The sequence below is a fragment of the Sinocyclocheilus anshuiensis genome, unplaced genomic scaffold (genome assembly GCF_001515605.1).
Source record: "Sinocyclocheilus anshuiensis isolate Anshui unplaced genomic scaffold, SAMN03320099.WGS_v1.1 scaffold1439, whole genome shotgun sequence".
NCBI lineage: Eukaryota > Metazoa > Chordata > Actinopteri > Cypriniformes > Cyprinidae > Sinocyclocheilus > Sinocyclocheilus anshuiensis.
In genome coordinates, this window is record NW_015536537.1 from 40896 (window position 1) to 57010 (window position 16115).

Consider the following 16115-nt stretch of genomic DNA (forward strand, 5'->3'; position numbering starts at 1 on the left):
TATATCATTTAATAGCATATATTAAATCTTATAAAGAAGCACAAAGTATAGGTCCATCACATTCATGAATGACACTCATTTACTTTTCTCCAGATTCTAAATATATGCAATTCATACAGAAATAATGTTCTATTTTGTTATATATCAAAATTGCATATATTTATTAAATACATTTCGGTTTGTTTGGAAGAAGAGCCGGTTGGATCGTGTGTTAAAAGCTCTTATACAACGTGGATTTGGATCAGCTTTCTAACAGTTGTTCTGTAATAGCGAACGTAAACCTAACAATACGACTGATTTCAGATCAGTACAAAAAAACCCCGTTTGCACAATCTGAGCGTGAGGTTCTGATTGAACACTTCAGACGAACCAGGTGCCGTGTGTCGCGTTAGCTCCCTAGTTCCACCAATAGGAAGACGCGGCGTTATAGTTATTGTATTCGGGCCAATCAGAGCAAAGAAAAGGGGCGGGAACGCAGCGAGTGGGTAGCAACAGTTGCCCGGGTGAGGACGAAGCGCCATAGCCACGGTAGTCGTGGAGACAAGAACCCAGCAACGAGAATCAACAACAACAACAACCCGATTCATTGAAAAAAAAAAAGCATATTAAATCAAAAGTACGGCTGGAAAAGTCACTCGGAATAAGAGGTGATTCCGTTTTTTATATTTCATATGAAGTCACACTATGTGGAAAGGATGCGAGGATGATGATATTTTTAGCATCTATCGATGTCCAATAATAATTATTAGTGAGCGGGATTGCTAAACGCTCGTGTCGCGCTAGACAGACGCATCTCTCTCAGGATAGACATTACTACCAGCTTCAGCCAAATCTGCTCGTTGTTATGACGATATACTAGATAGGTTGTACAAAATGGCGGGTGTTTGCAATAATACGTGAGTCTCCATACACATTGCCGGATAGCCATCCATCCGTAGCATTCTGCTAGCGTTGCTATGGAGCCAGGTGTTATAAACGCTGTTGGCATAGTTACACCGACGATCACGTTGACAACCCTGCAGTTATTGCTGGATAAACCAGATACTCTCCTGTTATTAACCTCTGCTGACCAATCGATGCTTATTGGACATGAAATCATACGTAGTATAACGTTAATGTGAGTCAGTGCATTGTAAATAAGATGCAAAGCAGGACATTTGACTGCGCAGGTACTGGGTCTAAACGTTTGCATGCCCACGAGTAGATTCTTTTGTGCGTTATATACTGAGTAATGTTGTGTTACTTCATGTGTTTACCTTGTGAATATACTAACCAGGTTCAAATGGTTTATTTATTGGCATTTCTATTATTTAAATAATGGGTAACGTTACATATGCGTATATTATAGAAGCCTATTGATGAGCCAATACCTGTTAATTGACGTAAATAATACATTTTTATTTTATTATTATGCATTTTATTATGTATTTGATCATTATATGTCTTTATTAGAATTATTATGATATTATATAAATATCTGTATAAGTGCGGTTTTTTGTTTATATTAACAACAAAACAAGTGCAACAATACAAATTCATAAGATATAAGAACACAAAAGGAAGCAAGATGTATACAGACTTGATGTGACGATTATAGCATCATTGAATCATAAATTTGCCTGATTAGAGTAACAGTAATGAAGTAAATTAGTACTGATACATGAAATTTGACTTTTTTTTTGTGCACCTTATTTTTAATTTAAATTGTATTTTTTTGTGTGTCCAAGTCCCACTTTGTGTTCTTGACAATGGTGTGTGCCCTCATTCATTTGCAAGCAGTGTTCAGGTTACTTGTAATAGGACACCAAACGTTCTGCCCTAACCTTCCCTCCTCTTTTTGTCGGCCCAACAGTGGTTGTAGTCTTTAGGGCTTTTCTGGAACTGTATGGTTGTGCCAAGAAGGTACTTTGCTGAAGTGATTAGTGATAATAATGAAAAAAAATATATATAAAATAATAACTTTGATAGTGTTATTATCTATGGCAAGCATCTTCATTATTATTGGTCATACTTAGACCTTTTCCATCAGTCCAGAACTGATCCTACACTCTTGGAGATTTGATGGCGATGGTGATTCACTACACCTTCACTACACCTAATGACTGTCGTCAATAGCATTGCTGAATAACAGACTGCTCATCAAGTTATCTGAGGCCATAACTTCTTCCGTGTCTCTCGTATCACACTGCTAACTTGCTCTCTCTTGTTTCATATAAATGCAGCTGGTACCATCTTGTGTCTCACTTATGGACTGTATTGAAAATGAACTCGGAGAACTGTAGTATTAATAGTACTGTAATATTGTTGTAGTGTTTATCTTGTTGCCAAGACAATTGTTTTGCATATTTCTAACGGATTATGACATCATAGACAGATAAGATTTTAAAACTGCTTCAACTCAAATCAGTGTTTCATGTCAACGTAGTTATTTATTTGGTGAACATCTGTGTAATAATTGGTTTGACTGTGCATTACTATTTAAAAGGTTCATCTTGTTTGAATTTATTTGCTAGGACCTTTTTTTTTCCGGCAGAAGCATTGAGCAAATAGAATCAATATTTTCGTGTCCATTTAATTGCCTATGTGGCAAGTCACCTTGTAATAAGTGAGATAATACACATTAAGCCAGTTGTTATTGCAGAAGAAACCCCCGAAACGGTGATCAGGACCCTGACGCGAAGCCTTACTAAGGCACCTATTGCCCTAGCAATACACCAAAATTCACCTTCTCCAACTCAACTACATTTAAATGTAGTTTTCTGTTTTCTTTTGTTTATTATATTGTATGTATCATCATGTGAAGCTCTGATTAATTTCCCCTTTTATTGCATTCAGTCTAGGGTAACCCAATGGCAACTCCAGCATATGTGAGGGAGCTGCAGCAGACCTCCCAGCCTCAGGGAGGCGCTGTGACTCCCACATCAGGCCAGGCTTCCACCGTGACGGCAGCTCCCCAACAATTCCTGGCTGAACTTCAGACTACAGGGGCCACGCCTTCAGCGGCCCCACCCACCGGCCAGACCACGCCCCCTCCCTCGCAAACACAGACGAGCCAGGCAATTGCCCAGGCACCGCCTGCACAAGCCCCGCCTACGCAGACTCAATATGTCACAGCTGAGATTCAGAGCTCACCTACGCAGTCCAGCAGTCAGAATACACCGCAGTACATCGTTGTCACAGTTACAGGTAAGAGTCAATAAACATCTCACCTCATCTTAAGAATGAATGACATGCTATAGTCTCTGCTCAGAAAAAAGTTACAAATTATTCCTGTAGCTCAAACAGTAGAGCATGACGAAAGCATAAACCTAATAAAATGTGTACCTTGAATCTAATGTAGGTTACGTTGGATAAAACATCAGTCAAATATTAATATACGTCTTTTTCTCCATTTTACCCCCTATGTTCCTTCCTGTAGAGGGTTCTCTTCATTCCAGTGACTCTGTGTCAGATTCTAGTCCTCCTGCTGCTGTAGTCCAAACTGGAGTTCCCACACAGGTGGTGCAGCAGGTGCAGACCGTCCAACAGGTAACACTAACCCTAAACCCTAAAGCTGTGTGCCCAAACACACAGTAAAGCCACCTGCACCACCACTCACCTAAACATCTTTGGAGTGCAGTGCAATACCATCAAGGGTTAAATCAAGAAATAATTGAACATTTAGACAACTGTTGTATTCAGCACGGATGCATTGAACTGATCAAAAGTGACTCTATTTAAAATACATTCAAATAGAAAACAGTTCTTTTAAATTGTATAATGTTTCACAATAACCTTGGTGAACATAAGATACTTCTTTCAAAAACATTTTTAAAATCTTCCAAATCCAAACTTTTGAACAGTATTGTAGATAGATATGCCGACTATAAATCTATAGAAACCCTTTGGAATTATATGGCACCTCAAAATGTGATTTGATCAAATTCAATGATAATAAAAAATATCAATTAAGTCCTTTTTTTCATATCTGTACACAAATAAAACGGCGATCAGTCAGTCCACAGATGGAGGAAATTCAGCACTGCTTGTTGTTTGAGTTTGTTTGAATTTTGTAGAACAGCAGTTCTTAGAAAAAGGCTTGCCCCGCAGTCTGGTTGTCTACCATCACAAAAACCCTGAACAACACTAGCGTTAATGGGAGGTCACCAAAGAGAAAACCACTGCTTTTAAAAACATAGTACATTTTAAATGTGTTAAAGATAAATTGGTAGTTTCACAGATTTGCTGGAATGTCCCAAAGATTCTGGTAAATATACACAGAGCTAGATAACCTTTTCTGCAGGTTACCAACTGTATTGTACATCCACAGGCAGCAACTCTGTCCAAGTGTACTGGTGCAGACCTTGTAATGATCCACATCACACATAAGGTTTATTTTTCTTAAATTTAGAAGAAAACAATTAAAAGAAAAAGAAATTAATTTATTCAGTAAGGATGCATCAAATTGATTAACAAACTAAAAAATAGATAATATGGCAAAATATTTCTATTTCAAATAAATTGTGTTGTTTTGCACTTTCTATTCATCAAAGAATCTTGAAGAAAATGCATTACATTTTCCACAAAAATGGAACTGAAAATGTAGTTTTACAATAAACCAGAAAACATTTATTTTCAATTGTAATAATATTGCAGTTTTTTTTACTGTATTTTTGGTCAAATAAATGCAGTCTTTGTGAGCATAAATGACTTAAAAACGTCAAAAAGTCTTATTGACTAATTTTTGAATGGTAGTGCACCTAAATCATACTTAAAGGTTCATTTAGTATTATTGTGTTTGTGTCTTGGCTAGGAAGTTTACGTTTACTAATAGCATTACAGAAGTACCCTATTCACAGTAAGCTGTGGTTTATTTATCCTTAAGGAGAAGGTTCTGAAAACAGGAGGGTTACTGAGGGAAAGTGAATAGTATTTGGGTTAACGTGATCTCAACATCTCTGCCCCAAATACATTTTATTAGGCCACTGATATGACTGGAGTCTTTATTTTATTTTAAACACAAGCGCTATTCATTTCTTCATGGGTAAAAAAAAATAAAAATACTAAGCTGAGTGTCTGAGAAGCTTCGTTCTGTAACTTCCTTTATTCTGTGAAAATACATAAACGCATACAAAGCATTAGAGCTGTAAACCATGGCCCAGTTTAGATAAATTAGATTGTGGTTTGCCATTCTCGCAGTAGCTTGTTCAGCAAGCTAATGTTTTTCATTTGTCCCTGTAATCTATTAACAGAGGTCGGTAGTTCAAGCTACATCTCAGACAACGAAAACAGAGCCGGGCACCCAGCTGAATGTCACCAGCCTACAATCTGTGCACCTGACACAGGAGGTGAGCTCTCTCATTTATATAAATGTGTGTTATTATGTCAGTAAAGACTGGCTTTGTCTCTCTCTCTCTAAAATGCATTTTATGTGACTCGCATTTCATTTTCTAATATTCACAATCATGTCATCTCGAATGTATTGCATTATAGGAATAGTTCATGCAGAATTTCCTTTAATGCCAAATTCATTAAGCCTCTAACCCTCTAACGGTTGCTTTCAGAACCCTTTTCTCACACAGAGAGGAAGTGATGCACAGAGAGAGAGTGAAGTGAAGAGAAAGAGACAGATAGAAGACTGGTTGGAGCATAGGGCAGCAGTAGTACTACTAGAGAAAAGCACTAACCTGTTTGGAGACAGTTTATCTTATGCATCTGTTAATGGAGGTTTGCTGGATTGCTCATCCTGTTTCCCCCCGTCTCTACCTGTCGCCTTTTCACCCGTCACCTTCTCAGTACCCGTCATGTCAGTTGGCTGGGAGACAGACAGGGTCTCTTACACCTCTGCTCCTGTGCCAGATGTGCAGTCTTACATCTATGAGATGCCCTTTGCCCATAGCGTAGGTGACTTTAGTTAAAACACAGTGTTGTAGGTAAAGCTGTGGTCAGTCAGTGAGAGTGAGTTGATTGTGTTAGATCATTTAGTGCAGTGATTTCCAACCAAGGGTCTGTGGGGAGTCTACATTAAAAACAGTGAATATATAATATACACAATATTGTTCAAAGTTTGGGGTTAGGAAGATTTTTTTAATGTTTTTTTAAAGAAGTCTCTTTATGCTTATCAAGGCTGCATTTATTTGATAAAAAATACAGTACAAACAGTAATATTGTGAAATATTATTACAATTTAAAAATAACTTTTCTATTTTAATATATTTTAAAATATAAATTATTTTTGTGGTGTAAAGCTGAATTTTCAGCATCATTACGCCAGTCTTCAGTGTCACATGATCCTTCAGAAATCATTCTAATATGATGATTTGCTGCTCAAGAAACATTTCTTATCATCATCAATCTTGAAAACAGCTGATGTTTATGTGGAAACCGTGATACATTTTTTTTCAGGATTCTTTGATGAATAGAAAGCTCAAAAGAACAGCATTTATTTTAATATTATAAATGTCTTTACTGTCACTTTGATCAACTTAATGTGTCCTTGCAGAATAAAACTAGTAATTTAATTAAAAAATAGAATAGAAATTGTACTGACCCCAAACTTTTGAATTGTAGTCTAGATATACATAAACATATTAAAATTAGATTTTTTTTTAAACACATAAAAAAAATTAACTGGAAGACATTTGTTTATATTCAATATTTTTAGATTAATTTTATCAGTAATATATTTTTTTATATTAAATAAAAAAATAAATAACCTCTTAATAAATTCTTAGCTGTTTTCATCCCATCAAAAATATCCCATCTCAATTGAACCAATATCAAATACACAGTTTGCTGATACTTAATTTCTCAAACTGCTTCATTTTAAGAGACATCGTCTATTTTTCACCCACAGTATTGATTGTTTTTAGTTAAAAAGTTTTTTTTTTTTGGTAGTTTCCATTAGATTAAAAACAATGATAAATTCTATCCAGTGTAATGCGAGTTAAAAGGATGTTTTTTGTAGTGTGCATAAGACTAAAAGGTTGGGAAACACTGATTTAGTGTACTGAATGTTGGCTGCAGTCATGTTTTTTTACATTTTATTTTATTGCAAAGTTAAGTTTGTTGCAGAACTGTGATTGTGTCGATTTTGCCTTTTTAATTTGTGTATGGGTTTATGTGCGCTACAGGTGCAGCAGCAGCTCCAACAGCTGCCAGTCCAACATGTGTATACTAACCAGGTGCAGTATGTGGAAGGAGCAGATGCTAACTACACCACCAGCACCATGTGAGTATTTACAGGAACCAGCACTCAGCCCAGGCACTGTGCACATGTGCTGGATCAGCTGCAAGGCTTTTCATGCTACACATACTTCCTGAATTAACAGTTAGCTCTTTTAAAAAAAACAAAACAAAAAACACTGTTAACCATGGGTTAAGCAAAGCTTCACACTTGTATTTTAAAGGGGTCATATGATGCGATTTCAAGTTTTCCTTTCTCTTTGGAGTGTTACAAGCTGTTCGTGAATAGATAAGATCCCTGAAGTTGCAAAGACTAAAGTCTCAAAACCAAAGAGATATTCTTTATCAAAGTTAAGACTCTGCCACACCCCCCTAAAACGGCTCGTTCTAACACGCCCCCACATATCTAGGTCACTATGTGGGAATATTTGCATAATGCGCCCAAATGTGCACGCAAAGAAAGAAGGCGTGGTTTCAGTAACCGCAGTTAGTGTTGAAGCAGCCATGTCAGGGAGACGCTGTGTGTTTCTAGGCGAAAGCAAAAGCACTTTATTTGGCCTTCCAGAAGTAGATGCATTTAGGAATCTTTAAGATTACTTACAACAGAACAGCAATGCATTTTATGGACGACCGTTTCGTGAACCTAGGAGAGGAGGTAATTCTGACTTTGCTATGACAACGTTTATAATTTTGTTCAGTGTATTTATTATTAATTAAAAAAATATTAAGATATTAAATTTTACACTGGTTTTTACCAATGTACAATTTGAAATCTCAGAACTACTAATTACTAACCCAAGGTTAAATATCAACATGGAACAAGACTATTTTGAAATATGTTTGCAAAGTTAAAAATCCCAAGGTAGTATATGTTGTTATATTTGATTACAATTCAAGTTCCTAACCCTTTTGATTTTCTCCCAGTCGTTCCAGCAGTTTCCCGTACACAGAGACCCCTCTGTATACCCAGACCACTGCTGGACAGTACTATGAGACCACCCCTGCCTCTGGTTCTGAGGCCACGTCCCCCAGCACCCCTCTCACCGTCTCCGTGACCACAGGATCCTCTGGGGTGTCCATGTTTGTGGCGGGGACGGGGCAGATCGTGGCCAATCCTACGACGGCGGCAGTGGGCGGAGTCACAGCTGTAGTGGCAGCCACTGGGACGGCGGCGAACGGTTCTGGAGACTCCGGAGGTGAGGCTAACGGTAGCAGCGGGAGCTACGTGATTCAGGGCGGCTACATGCTGGCTGGTAGCGGGACTGGCAGCAGCGGAAACGGTCACGGTTATCCGCACCCCACCCGTGCCTCTCCAGCCACCGTGAGTATAAACGAAGGCGAGGACAATAGCGTGCCGTCGGCAGACAAAAAGGTATGAGGACAGCAGGGGCGGGGCTTAATCATCACTCATCGCCACCTCTCTTCCCGCCACCCAAATGAATTTAAACGCATGGTGATCTCATTGCTCTGTTCCACATGTCAGAGAGCACAGTGATACTTCCAAGTCCAAATCATTTCCAGTTTTATTCTATGAAGAAAAAAGTCTTCGGGAGCAGCATTCCATTTCGATGACGACACATGTCCAGTTGACATGTAGCTTGTCAGTGGTGCTTGCTAAAGCTTTCACTGTGCTGTCGTATTCATTGCTGAAGACATTAAAATTCAGTCATAACCATAACCATTCGGTCGGTTAACCTAACCATTCAACATGGTCCTATATGCAGCAGCCTTCCAGTGTTGCTGCACATTCTATTACAAAATTCTTTTAGTTAAGGACTGAGGCATTTTGTTTAATATTTCATTGCATACCCGTCTTGTATGCCACGGCACGCAGAAACAGCTGTCGAGAGGCATACAGTGCTGTGAAAAAGTATTTGCCCCTGTCTGATTTTCTGTATTTTTGCATGTTTGGACACTGAATGTGGACACTGATTTACAACCAAAACATGTGGATGCATACATTACCGTTCAAAAGTTTTGAGTCTGTAAAATAAAAATGTATATGTTATGTTGTTGTTGTTTTTTTAAAAGAATACTTAATTAATACTTTTATTCCGCAAAGATGCAATAAATTGATCAAAAGTAACAGTAAAAACATTTATAATGTTACAAAAGATCTCTGTTTCAAATAAAACTGTTCTTTTGAACTTTCTATTCATCTAAGAATCCTGAAAAAAAAACATAAAAAATGCAAAATATATTCAAATAGAAAATATTTATTTTGTAATATTACAATATTACTGTGTTTTTGATCAAATAAATGCAGCCTTGCTAAGATAAGAGACTTCTTTCAAAAACATGAACGTGGTTTTCTGCCCAAAAAACACTTTGTTTTCACCCATGCCTACTGAGCAGTTCTGCTTTTGATTCATCTGTTGGCATACTTCTTCACACTTTAATTATTGTACTGTACAACTGAAACCTTGAACTCCAAAGAAATGCAAGAACAGAAACTTTTCATTTAACCACTTGACCGTATGCTAACACAATCTACATACAATAAAAAAAAAAAGTGCACAAACAGAAATTCAGACAAAGACTTATTCACAGCACTGCATGTTTTCATGAAGCTGTCAGAAAAACAATGTGTAGACATTGCTAAATAATACAATTTGTTGCAAATTTGAGTAAATTGTAATTACAGTGTATCTGCATGTGCGGTGTCTGCATGCAAAAGCATATGCATGGGTTTGCATTGTGGTGTTTGCATGTTGTCTATCTTAGGGCATCTTTTAGCCTGGACTCTCTGTCTGAGTGTGTGTGTGGCTGTTTGTGTGTCTTATCCCGGCAGCTGTCCTCTGGCCCTCAGGTGCAGTGGTTGTTGGATAATTATGAGACAGCGGAAGGGGTGAGTTTGCCCCGATCTACACTCTACTGCCACTACCTGCTGCACTGTCAGGAGCAAAAGCTGGAACCCGTCAACGCGGCATCCTTCGGAAAACTCATCCGCTCGGTGTTCATGGGGTTGAGGACCAGACGCCTGGGCACACGGTGAGAGAAATCAGGTCACATGACATGTACTTTCTAACTGGGAGTGCCCAGTTTATTTGAATGAATTGGTTCATTCAGAAAATTTGTCCCCCCCCCCCAAAAAAAAAAACTCAAGTGAAATGTATTTAAGCGCTATTTTCGTCCAAGTTAAATAGATTGTGAGATGTTTCATTGATTATATGTTCAAATCAGATTGAGTGAATCATTTAAAAAGTGTTGGTTCATAAGCATAGTTCACTCACAAACATCAAGTGACAGTAAATTAATATGGCATTCATTACCGTTCAAAAGTATGGCTTCGGTAAGACGCTTTCTTAAAAGAAATTGATACTTTTAATGCATCCTTATGCATTAAATTGATCAAAAGTGACAGTAAAGACATTTATAAAACATTTCAATTTTAAATAAACACTTTTTTTATTGTTTAACAACTTTATATTCCAAAGAATCCTAAAAAAAATATCATGGTTTCCACAAAAATATTAAACAACAATAAAACCTTCCAAAATACTAATATTGTTTCTTCAGCAGAAAATCAGCTTATTAAAATGATTTCTGAAGGATCATGTGACACTGAAGACTAGAGTGATGATGCTGAAAATGTAGCCTTGCCATCACAGGAATAATATATAATATCATATATATATATATACAGTGGGTACGGAAAGTATTCAGACCCCCTTAAATTTTTCACTCTTTGTTATATTGCAGCCATTTGCTAAAATCATTTAAGTTAATTTTTTTTCCTCATTAATGTACACACAGCACCCCATATTGACAGAAAAACACAGAATTGTTGACATTTTTGCAGATTTATTAAAAAAGAAAAACTGAAATATCACATGGTCCTAAGTATTCAGACCCTTTGCTGTGACACTCATATATTTAACTCAGGTGCTGTCGAAGGGGGTCTGAATACTTTCCGTACCCACTGTATATTACTGCTTATATGTATAGTATTACATTGAATTTTATTGTGTATATCATATATATACAAATATTATACTATATTACTGTTTTTTTAAGTGTAGTTTTTGATCAAATAAATGCAACCTTGGTGAGCATAAGAAACATAAAAAAATATTTTTAAAAATCCTACTGACACCAAACGTTTGAATAATAATGTGATTGAGAGTCACGCATATACATGCATATGTGGATAGATGCCTCCATGATCCTCTGGTTCGGGTCACGCAGGTGCACTAAAGCTTTTGTGTGTTTGTTCCAGAGGGAATTCCAAATATCACTACTATGGACTGCGAATCAAAGCGAGCTCATCTTTGGTCCGTCTGATGGAGGACCAGCAACACCTGGCCATGAGGCAGCAGCCCTTCTCCCAGAAACAGAGGTGGACACACATGTTCTCTTTCATATCTTGCTCTGTCAGTCACTCTGGTTCCTGTGTTTCTCAGTATGTTTGGTTCTGTCTCCCTGCAGGTTGAAGCCGGTACAGAAGGTGGAGGGAATCACTAACGGAATGTCTTCAGGATCTGGACAGCAACAGCAGCAGCAGAGCTCGGGTCTGTCGGACATCAGCACCCAGGTCCAGCAGTACCAGCAGTTTCTAGGTGAGTCGTGACATCAGTGTGAACCTTTAATGTCAGAAGCGGACATTCAAGTGCGCTGTCTTGCCGTAACTGTCTAAAGTATGTGAATTTGAGGCATGCGATTGGTTGTCGGTTACAAAGCATTTCGCCGTAACATTCTAACACCAAATCGTTTCACACTGCATAAGTTATATTATATTATATTATATATAGTTATATTGTTGCTCTTTTGTTAGTTTTGACTGCTTTTATTGTCCTCATTTGTAAGTCGCTTTGGATAAAAGCGTCTGCAAAATAAATAAATAAATAAAATAAATAAGTTTGGCACCACAATGTGGGTTTAACATATATGGTTGCTGTTATCATTGATGTTTAGATGCGTCCCGAGCTCTCCCAGAATTCCCTGATGTTGACCTGCAGGGTAGAGCTTTACCAGAGGGCATTGAGCAGGAACATCTTAAAAGCTTTCAGTTGCTCTACAGAGAACACTGCGAAGTGAGTCTTCTCTCTTCTTCTCTGTTTGAAACCAGCGATAGACTGTCGGCATCACAATGAATATCTGTGTAGAAGCTAAATATCTTTTCAGGTTGATTTTTACTGGTCTTGTGTTTTTCTGCAGGCCATTCTGGATGTGATGGTCAACCTTCAGTTCCCTTTGGTGGAGACTCTTTGGAAAACATTTTGGAGGTTCAGTGAAAGTCAGGCAGGAGACTCAACAACACTAGCTGTGTATGTTTGCTTCTCAGCGCAACACACTCCTTTAGACCAGCACTACATATCAAGGATTTCACAGTTTCGTGCTTTCAGGAGGATTTTATCAAGATGGTTCTCGGTTGTTTCTACTGAGCAAGGGCGGTATAGAGCATTAAGTTAACTTGTAAAGCCTGACATATGAAATAATTGTCCAAATAATATATATATATATATATATATATATATATATAATATTATTATTATTATTTATTTATTTTTTTATGTAAGAGTTCATTGAACTTTTAGACAATATATGAAAATGTAAGAAACCTAAAAAACGTGTTTTTTGTTGAGTATTATAATTGATGCATCAGGCTTTTATGGCTCACATAGTATGATTTAGTAGAATATGGAGCTCATATTTAAGAAGTGAAAAAAAAAGCATTTTGGTACAGTTGCTGATATTTATATGGCTGAAACATAAGATGAAATTCTGATAGACTGTAATGTTAAATCATTGAGATCTTTATAACAGTATAGCAGACTTTTTACATAAAATGCATATGAATATCAGTTGTCACTCTATATCTACCAATAACATGCCTTAGTAAGATGATATTTAAAAGGGTCATGACATGTTTTTTTATTTTGTATTTTATTATGTTCCCTGAGGTGTAATTATAATATTACTAAAGGTTTTTTGGACTAAAAACATTCAAATTTGAGTGATTTATGACCTTTTTCCACCCTGTTTCTCATCCTCTGACTGAAACAGTTGGTTTTGGGGTGTTTTCCCTTTAAGAGGTCAGTGTAACCGCCCACTTTTATGATTGGCTAACATCCATTACCGCCATTAATGTTTTAAAAATAGTTTTGACATGAAATACGTTACTTGCAGTTTGCGGCGTCGTTGTTGGGTCCAGAACAGTTGGAACAGCCTGACCTTTGAGCAAAAGTATTTTGGCAAAGCCAGCATCATACTGCAATTTGTTCTCAAAACTTTACTGAACACACGTAAATTAGCACTGACGGGACTGGGACGTTCGCTAAAAATAAACTGAATCCATTTTTCTCTGACGTCGGGATCCTTCGGCAGTATCTACAAACACGAAAATACAAAATAGGCATAGTTGTCTTGCTCTGGAGGCGGTCATATGCAAACGAACAGTGCCCAGGTGACGTCACCTCGTCCCTCTGATCCAAAATGAGCCGTTTTCTGAGGGTTATTACATAAATGCTTTTTTATTGATGATGAGGACATTTTAAGTTATGAAACTTGCTGGATGTATTAAGCATACAAAGACCTCTTCTATGTCAAAAGATCAAGAGAAATTTGGTTTCTCATGTCATGACCCCTTTAAAGGGTTAGTTCACCCAAAAATGAAAATTAGCTTGTGTTTTACTCACCCCTGAGGCATCCAAGGTGTATAAAAAATAAAGCTCGCGCATTCATAATAAAACGTGCCTCACACGGCTCCGGGGGATGAATAAAGGCCCCCTGTCCATCCATGTGTTTTGGATATTTTTCTTTAAAAAACACATGGATTCGCTACAGGGGGCCTTTATTCATCCCCCGGAGCCGTCTGTGGCACGTTTTATTATGAATGCGTGAGCTTTATTTGACGACTTGTGGACTGTTCAACTGCAACACCCGCTGACTGCAATGATAGAGCTTGGAATAGCCAGGACAATTTTTTTATATAAGCCCACCTGGATTCATCTGAAAGAAGAAAGTCATATACACCTGGGATGCCTCGGGGGTGAGTAAAACACAAGCTAGTTTTCATTTTTGGGTGAACTAACCCTTTAAATGCTTAGTTTTCTGATCAAAGCTCTAGTTTTTATTGTGGGGGCAAAACATAATGCATTCCTCAACATTCCTCAAAAGCCTGATGGATTATATTCTCACACTGTAACACCATTTTTCTAGAAAATGGTGTGTGGATAATCAAGTAAACCGCTTCAGTCCAGTAAGTGTTCATCTTGAAATATTACTAACAATATATAAGTTATTCTAACATTTTACTATTCTTACATTTTACTAAAAACCAAGACTTAACAGCAAAAAGACACGTGTACCACGACCTGAAGGGGGACATTTTTAAAATGATACTAAAGGCCTTTTATTTTCTAAATCAGATGACAGGCTTGTAAAAGATTGTGTACAACCATTTTTTTCATCAATGTTTTGATCATGTTGATAATTTAGAGGCCTTATAAATTTGCATATCAAATATGATATAGTGGGCTTTATAGGGTTAATGAATAATAAGACAAACTTTATCTGGTTTCTTTGGCTATCTTAGGCATGATGAGTCTGAGAAGAGGCTGCCCAAGTCATGTTTGGTGCTGCTCTGTAAATATGATCCAGTGCTTCGCTGGAGTCGTGATTGCGACAACACACTGTACCAGGGCCTGGTGGAGATGCTCATCCCAGACGTTCTGAGACCTATTCCCAGTAAGTTCTCTCAATACAGATTCACTTATTACTGTGCAGCAGTATGTGCCAGAGCTGGTGTTGATCCATCAGGTGAGTCACATTTTGCCAAGAGTGGCCTGTTTTTACTCACATTCACATTCTCCTTGCCAATTTGGACATGGGTCAACATTCAGGCTGCTGGGGCACCAATTATGGGTGAATCGTCCATATATTTTGTTGAAGTATCTTAATTGTTTCTCCAGGTGCCTTAACACAAGCCATCCGAAACTTTGCGAAAAGTCTTGAGAGCTGGTTGACTAACGCCATGATGAACATTCCTGAAGAGATGGTTCGTGTGAAGGTCAGTGATCACAACAAATTATTAACGTTTAGTGACGAATAGTTCACCCAAAAATGGAAGTTTGCTGAAAATGTACTCGCCCTCAGGCCATCCAAGATGTAGATGAGTTTGTTTCTTCATCAGAACAGATTTGGAGAAATTTGGCATTACGTCACTTGCTCACCAATTGGTCCTTTGTAGTGAATGGGTGCCGTCAGAATGAGAGTCCAAACTAGGGATGTTTATTTTAACCGGTTAACCGACCGTAAGAATTTTGACCGATTAATACAATCAGTTAAATGGTTTAAAAAGTCATTTAATTATTTATTTTTTCAGTAATTTATCAAAATATTTAAAAAGGTTTGCTGCATGGTTAAAATACGCTATGCGTATAAATTTTTTACATTTTTTTAGGGAGAAAAAAAAACAAGGCGCTTATAAGTCGCAGAAATAGGCCTAATGCCGACGCGAAATGTTTACAAACATTATAATAAACACTGTAAACATAGCTAGGCTATTTTAGTTCCCCTCACTCCACAACAAATCCTTTCAATTAACAGTATTTAGAAAAGAACAAGAATTAAGAATATAAGAAGCTGTATAGCAATATAAACGACAAGCCAAAACGAATTCATTTAGGCTAAAACGAAACTGAAACCAACGTTGGGTCTCTCATTCCACACAAAATCAAATGTTTCCGTATTCGCGATGTATTTGAATGGCAAATTATTATTTATGTACTTCACTCGTGTTCCAATATCCACGTAAAACAAAATGTTTTGCATAACATCACGGCGGTGCGGTGATAACACTTAACGGCACATATTTTACTACATTTTTTTTTTTACTACATAGTGTTTTTCCCATATGTTTGACTGACTGTATTTTATTATGATAATGAACTGGCTGCATTGTCAAGGTAGCAATGCTTAACTGTGTGCGCGCATGCGGCGCCGGCGCA

General features: G+C 37.5%; 1 protein-coding gene across 4 annotated transcripts in view; it reads left to right on the forward strand.

Annotated features, from left to right (window-relative positions):
• Positions 1–479: 479 nt before the first annotated feature.
• Positions 480–16115, forward strand: part of LOC107695967 (MHC class II regulatory factor RFX1-like) — a 21144-nt gene continuing 5508 nt past the window's right edge. Inside the window, exons 1-13 of one of the 4 annotated variants that reach the window (XM_016496095.1) lie at positions 480–647; positions 2836–3186; positions 3419–3528; positions 5232–5327; positions 7113–7210; positions 8089–8536; positions 9956–10155; positions 11384–11503; positions 11593–11723; positions 12079–12197; positions 12322–12431; positions 14702–14853; positions 15078–15175. In XM_016496095.1, the coding sequence (XP_016351581.1) occupies positions 2850–3186; positions 3419–3528; positions 5232–5327; positions 7113–7210; positions 8089–8536; positions 9956–10155; positions 11384–11503; positions 11593–11723; positions 12079–12197; positions 12322–12431; positions 14702–14853; positions 15078–15175 (2019 nt within the window). In that variant the 5' untranslated portion in view covers positions 480–647; positions 2836–2849. The remainder of the gene's footprint in view (positions 648–2835; positions 3187–3418; positions 3529–5231; positions 5328–7112; positions 7211–8088; positions 8537–9955; positions 10156–11383; positions 11504–11592; positions 11724–12078; positions 12198–12321; positions 12432–14701; positions 14854–15077; positions 15176–16115) is intronic. The other 3 variants (XM_016496100.1, XM_016496108.1, XM_016496117.1) reach the window with 3 other exon arrangements.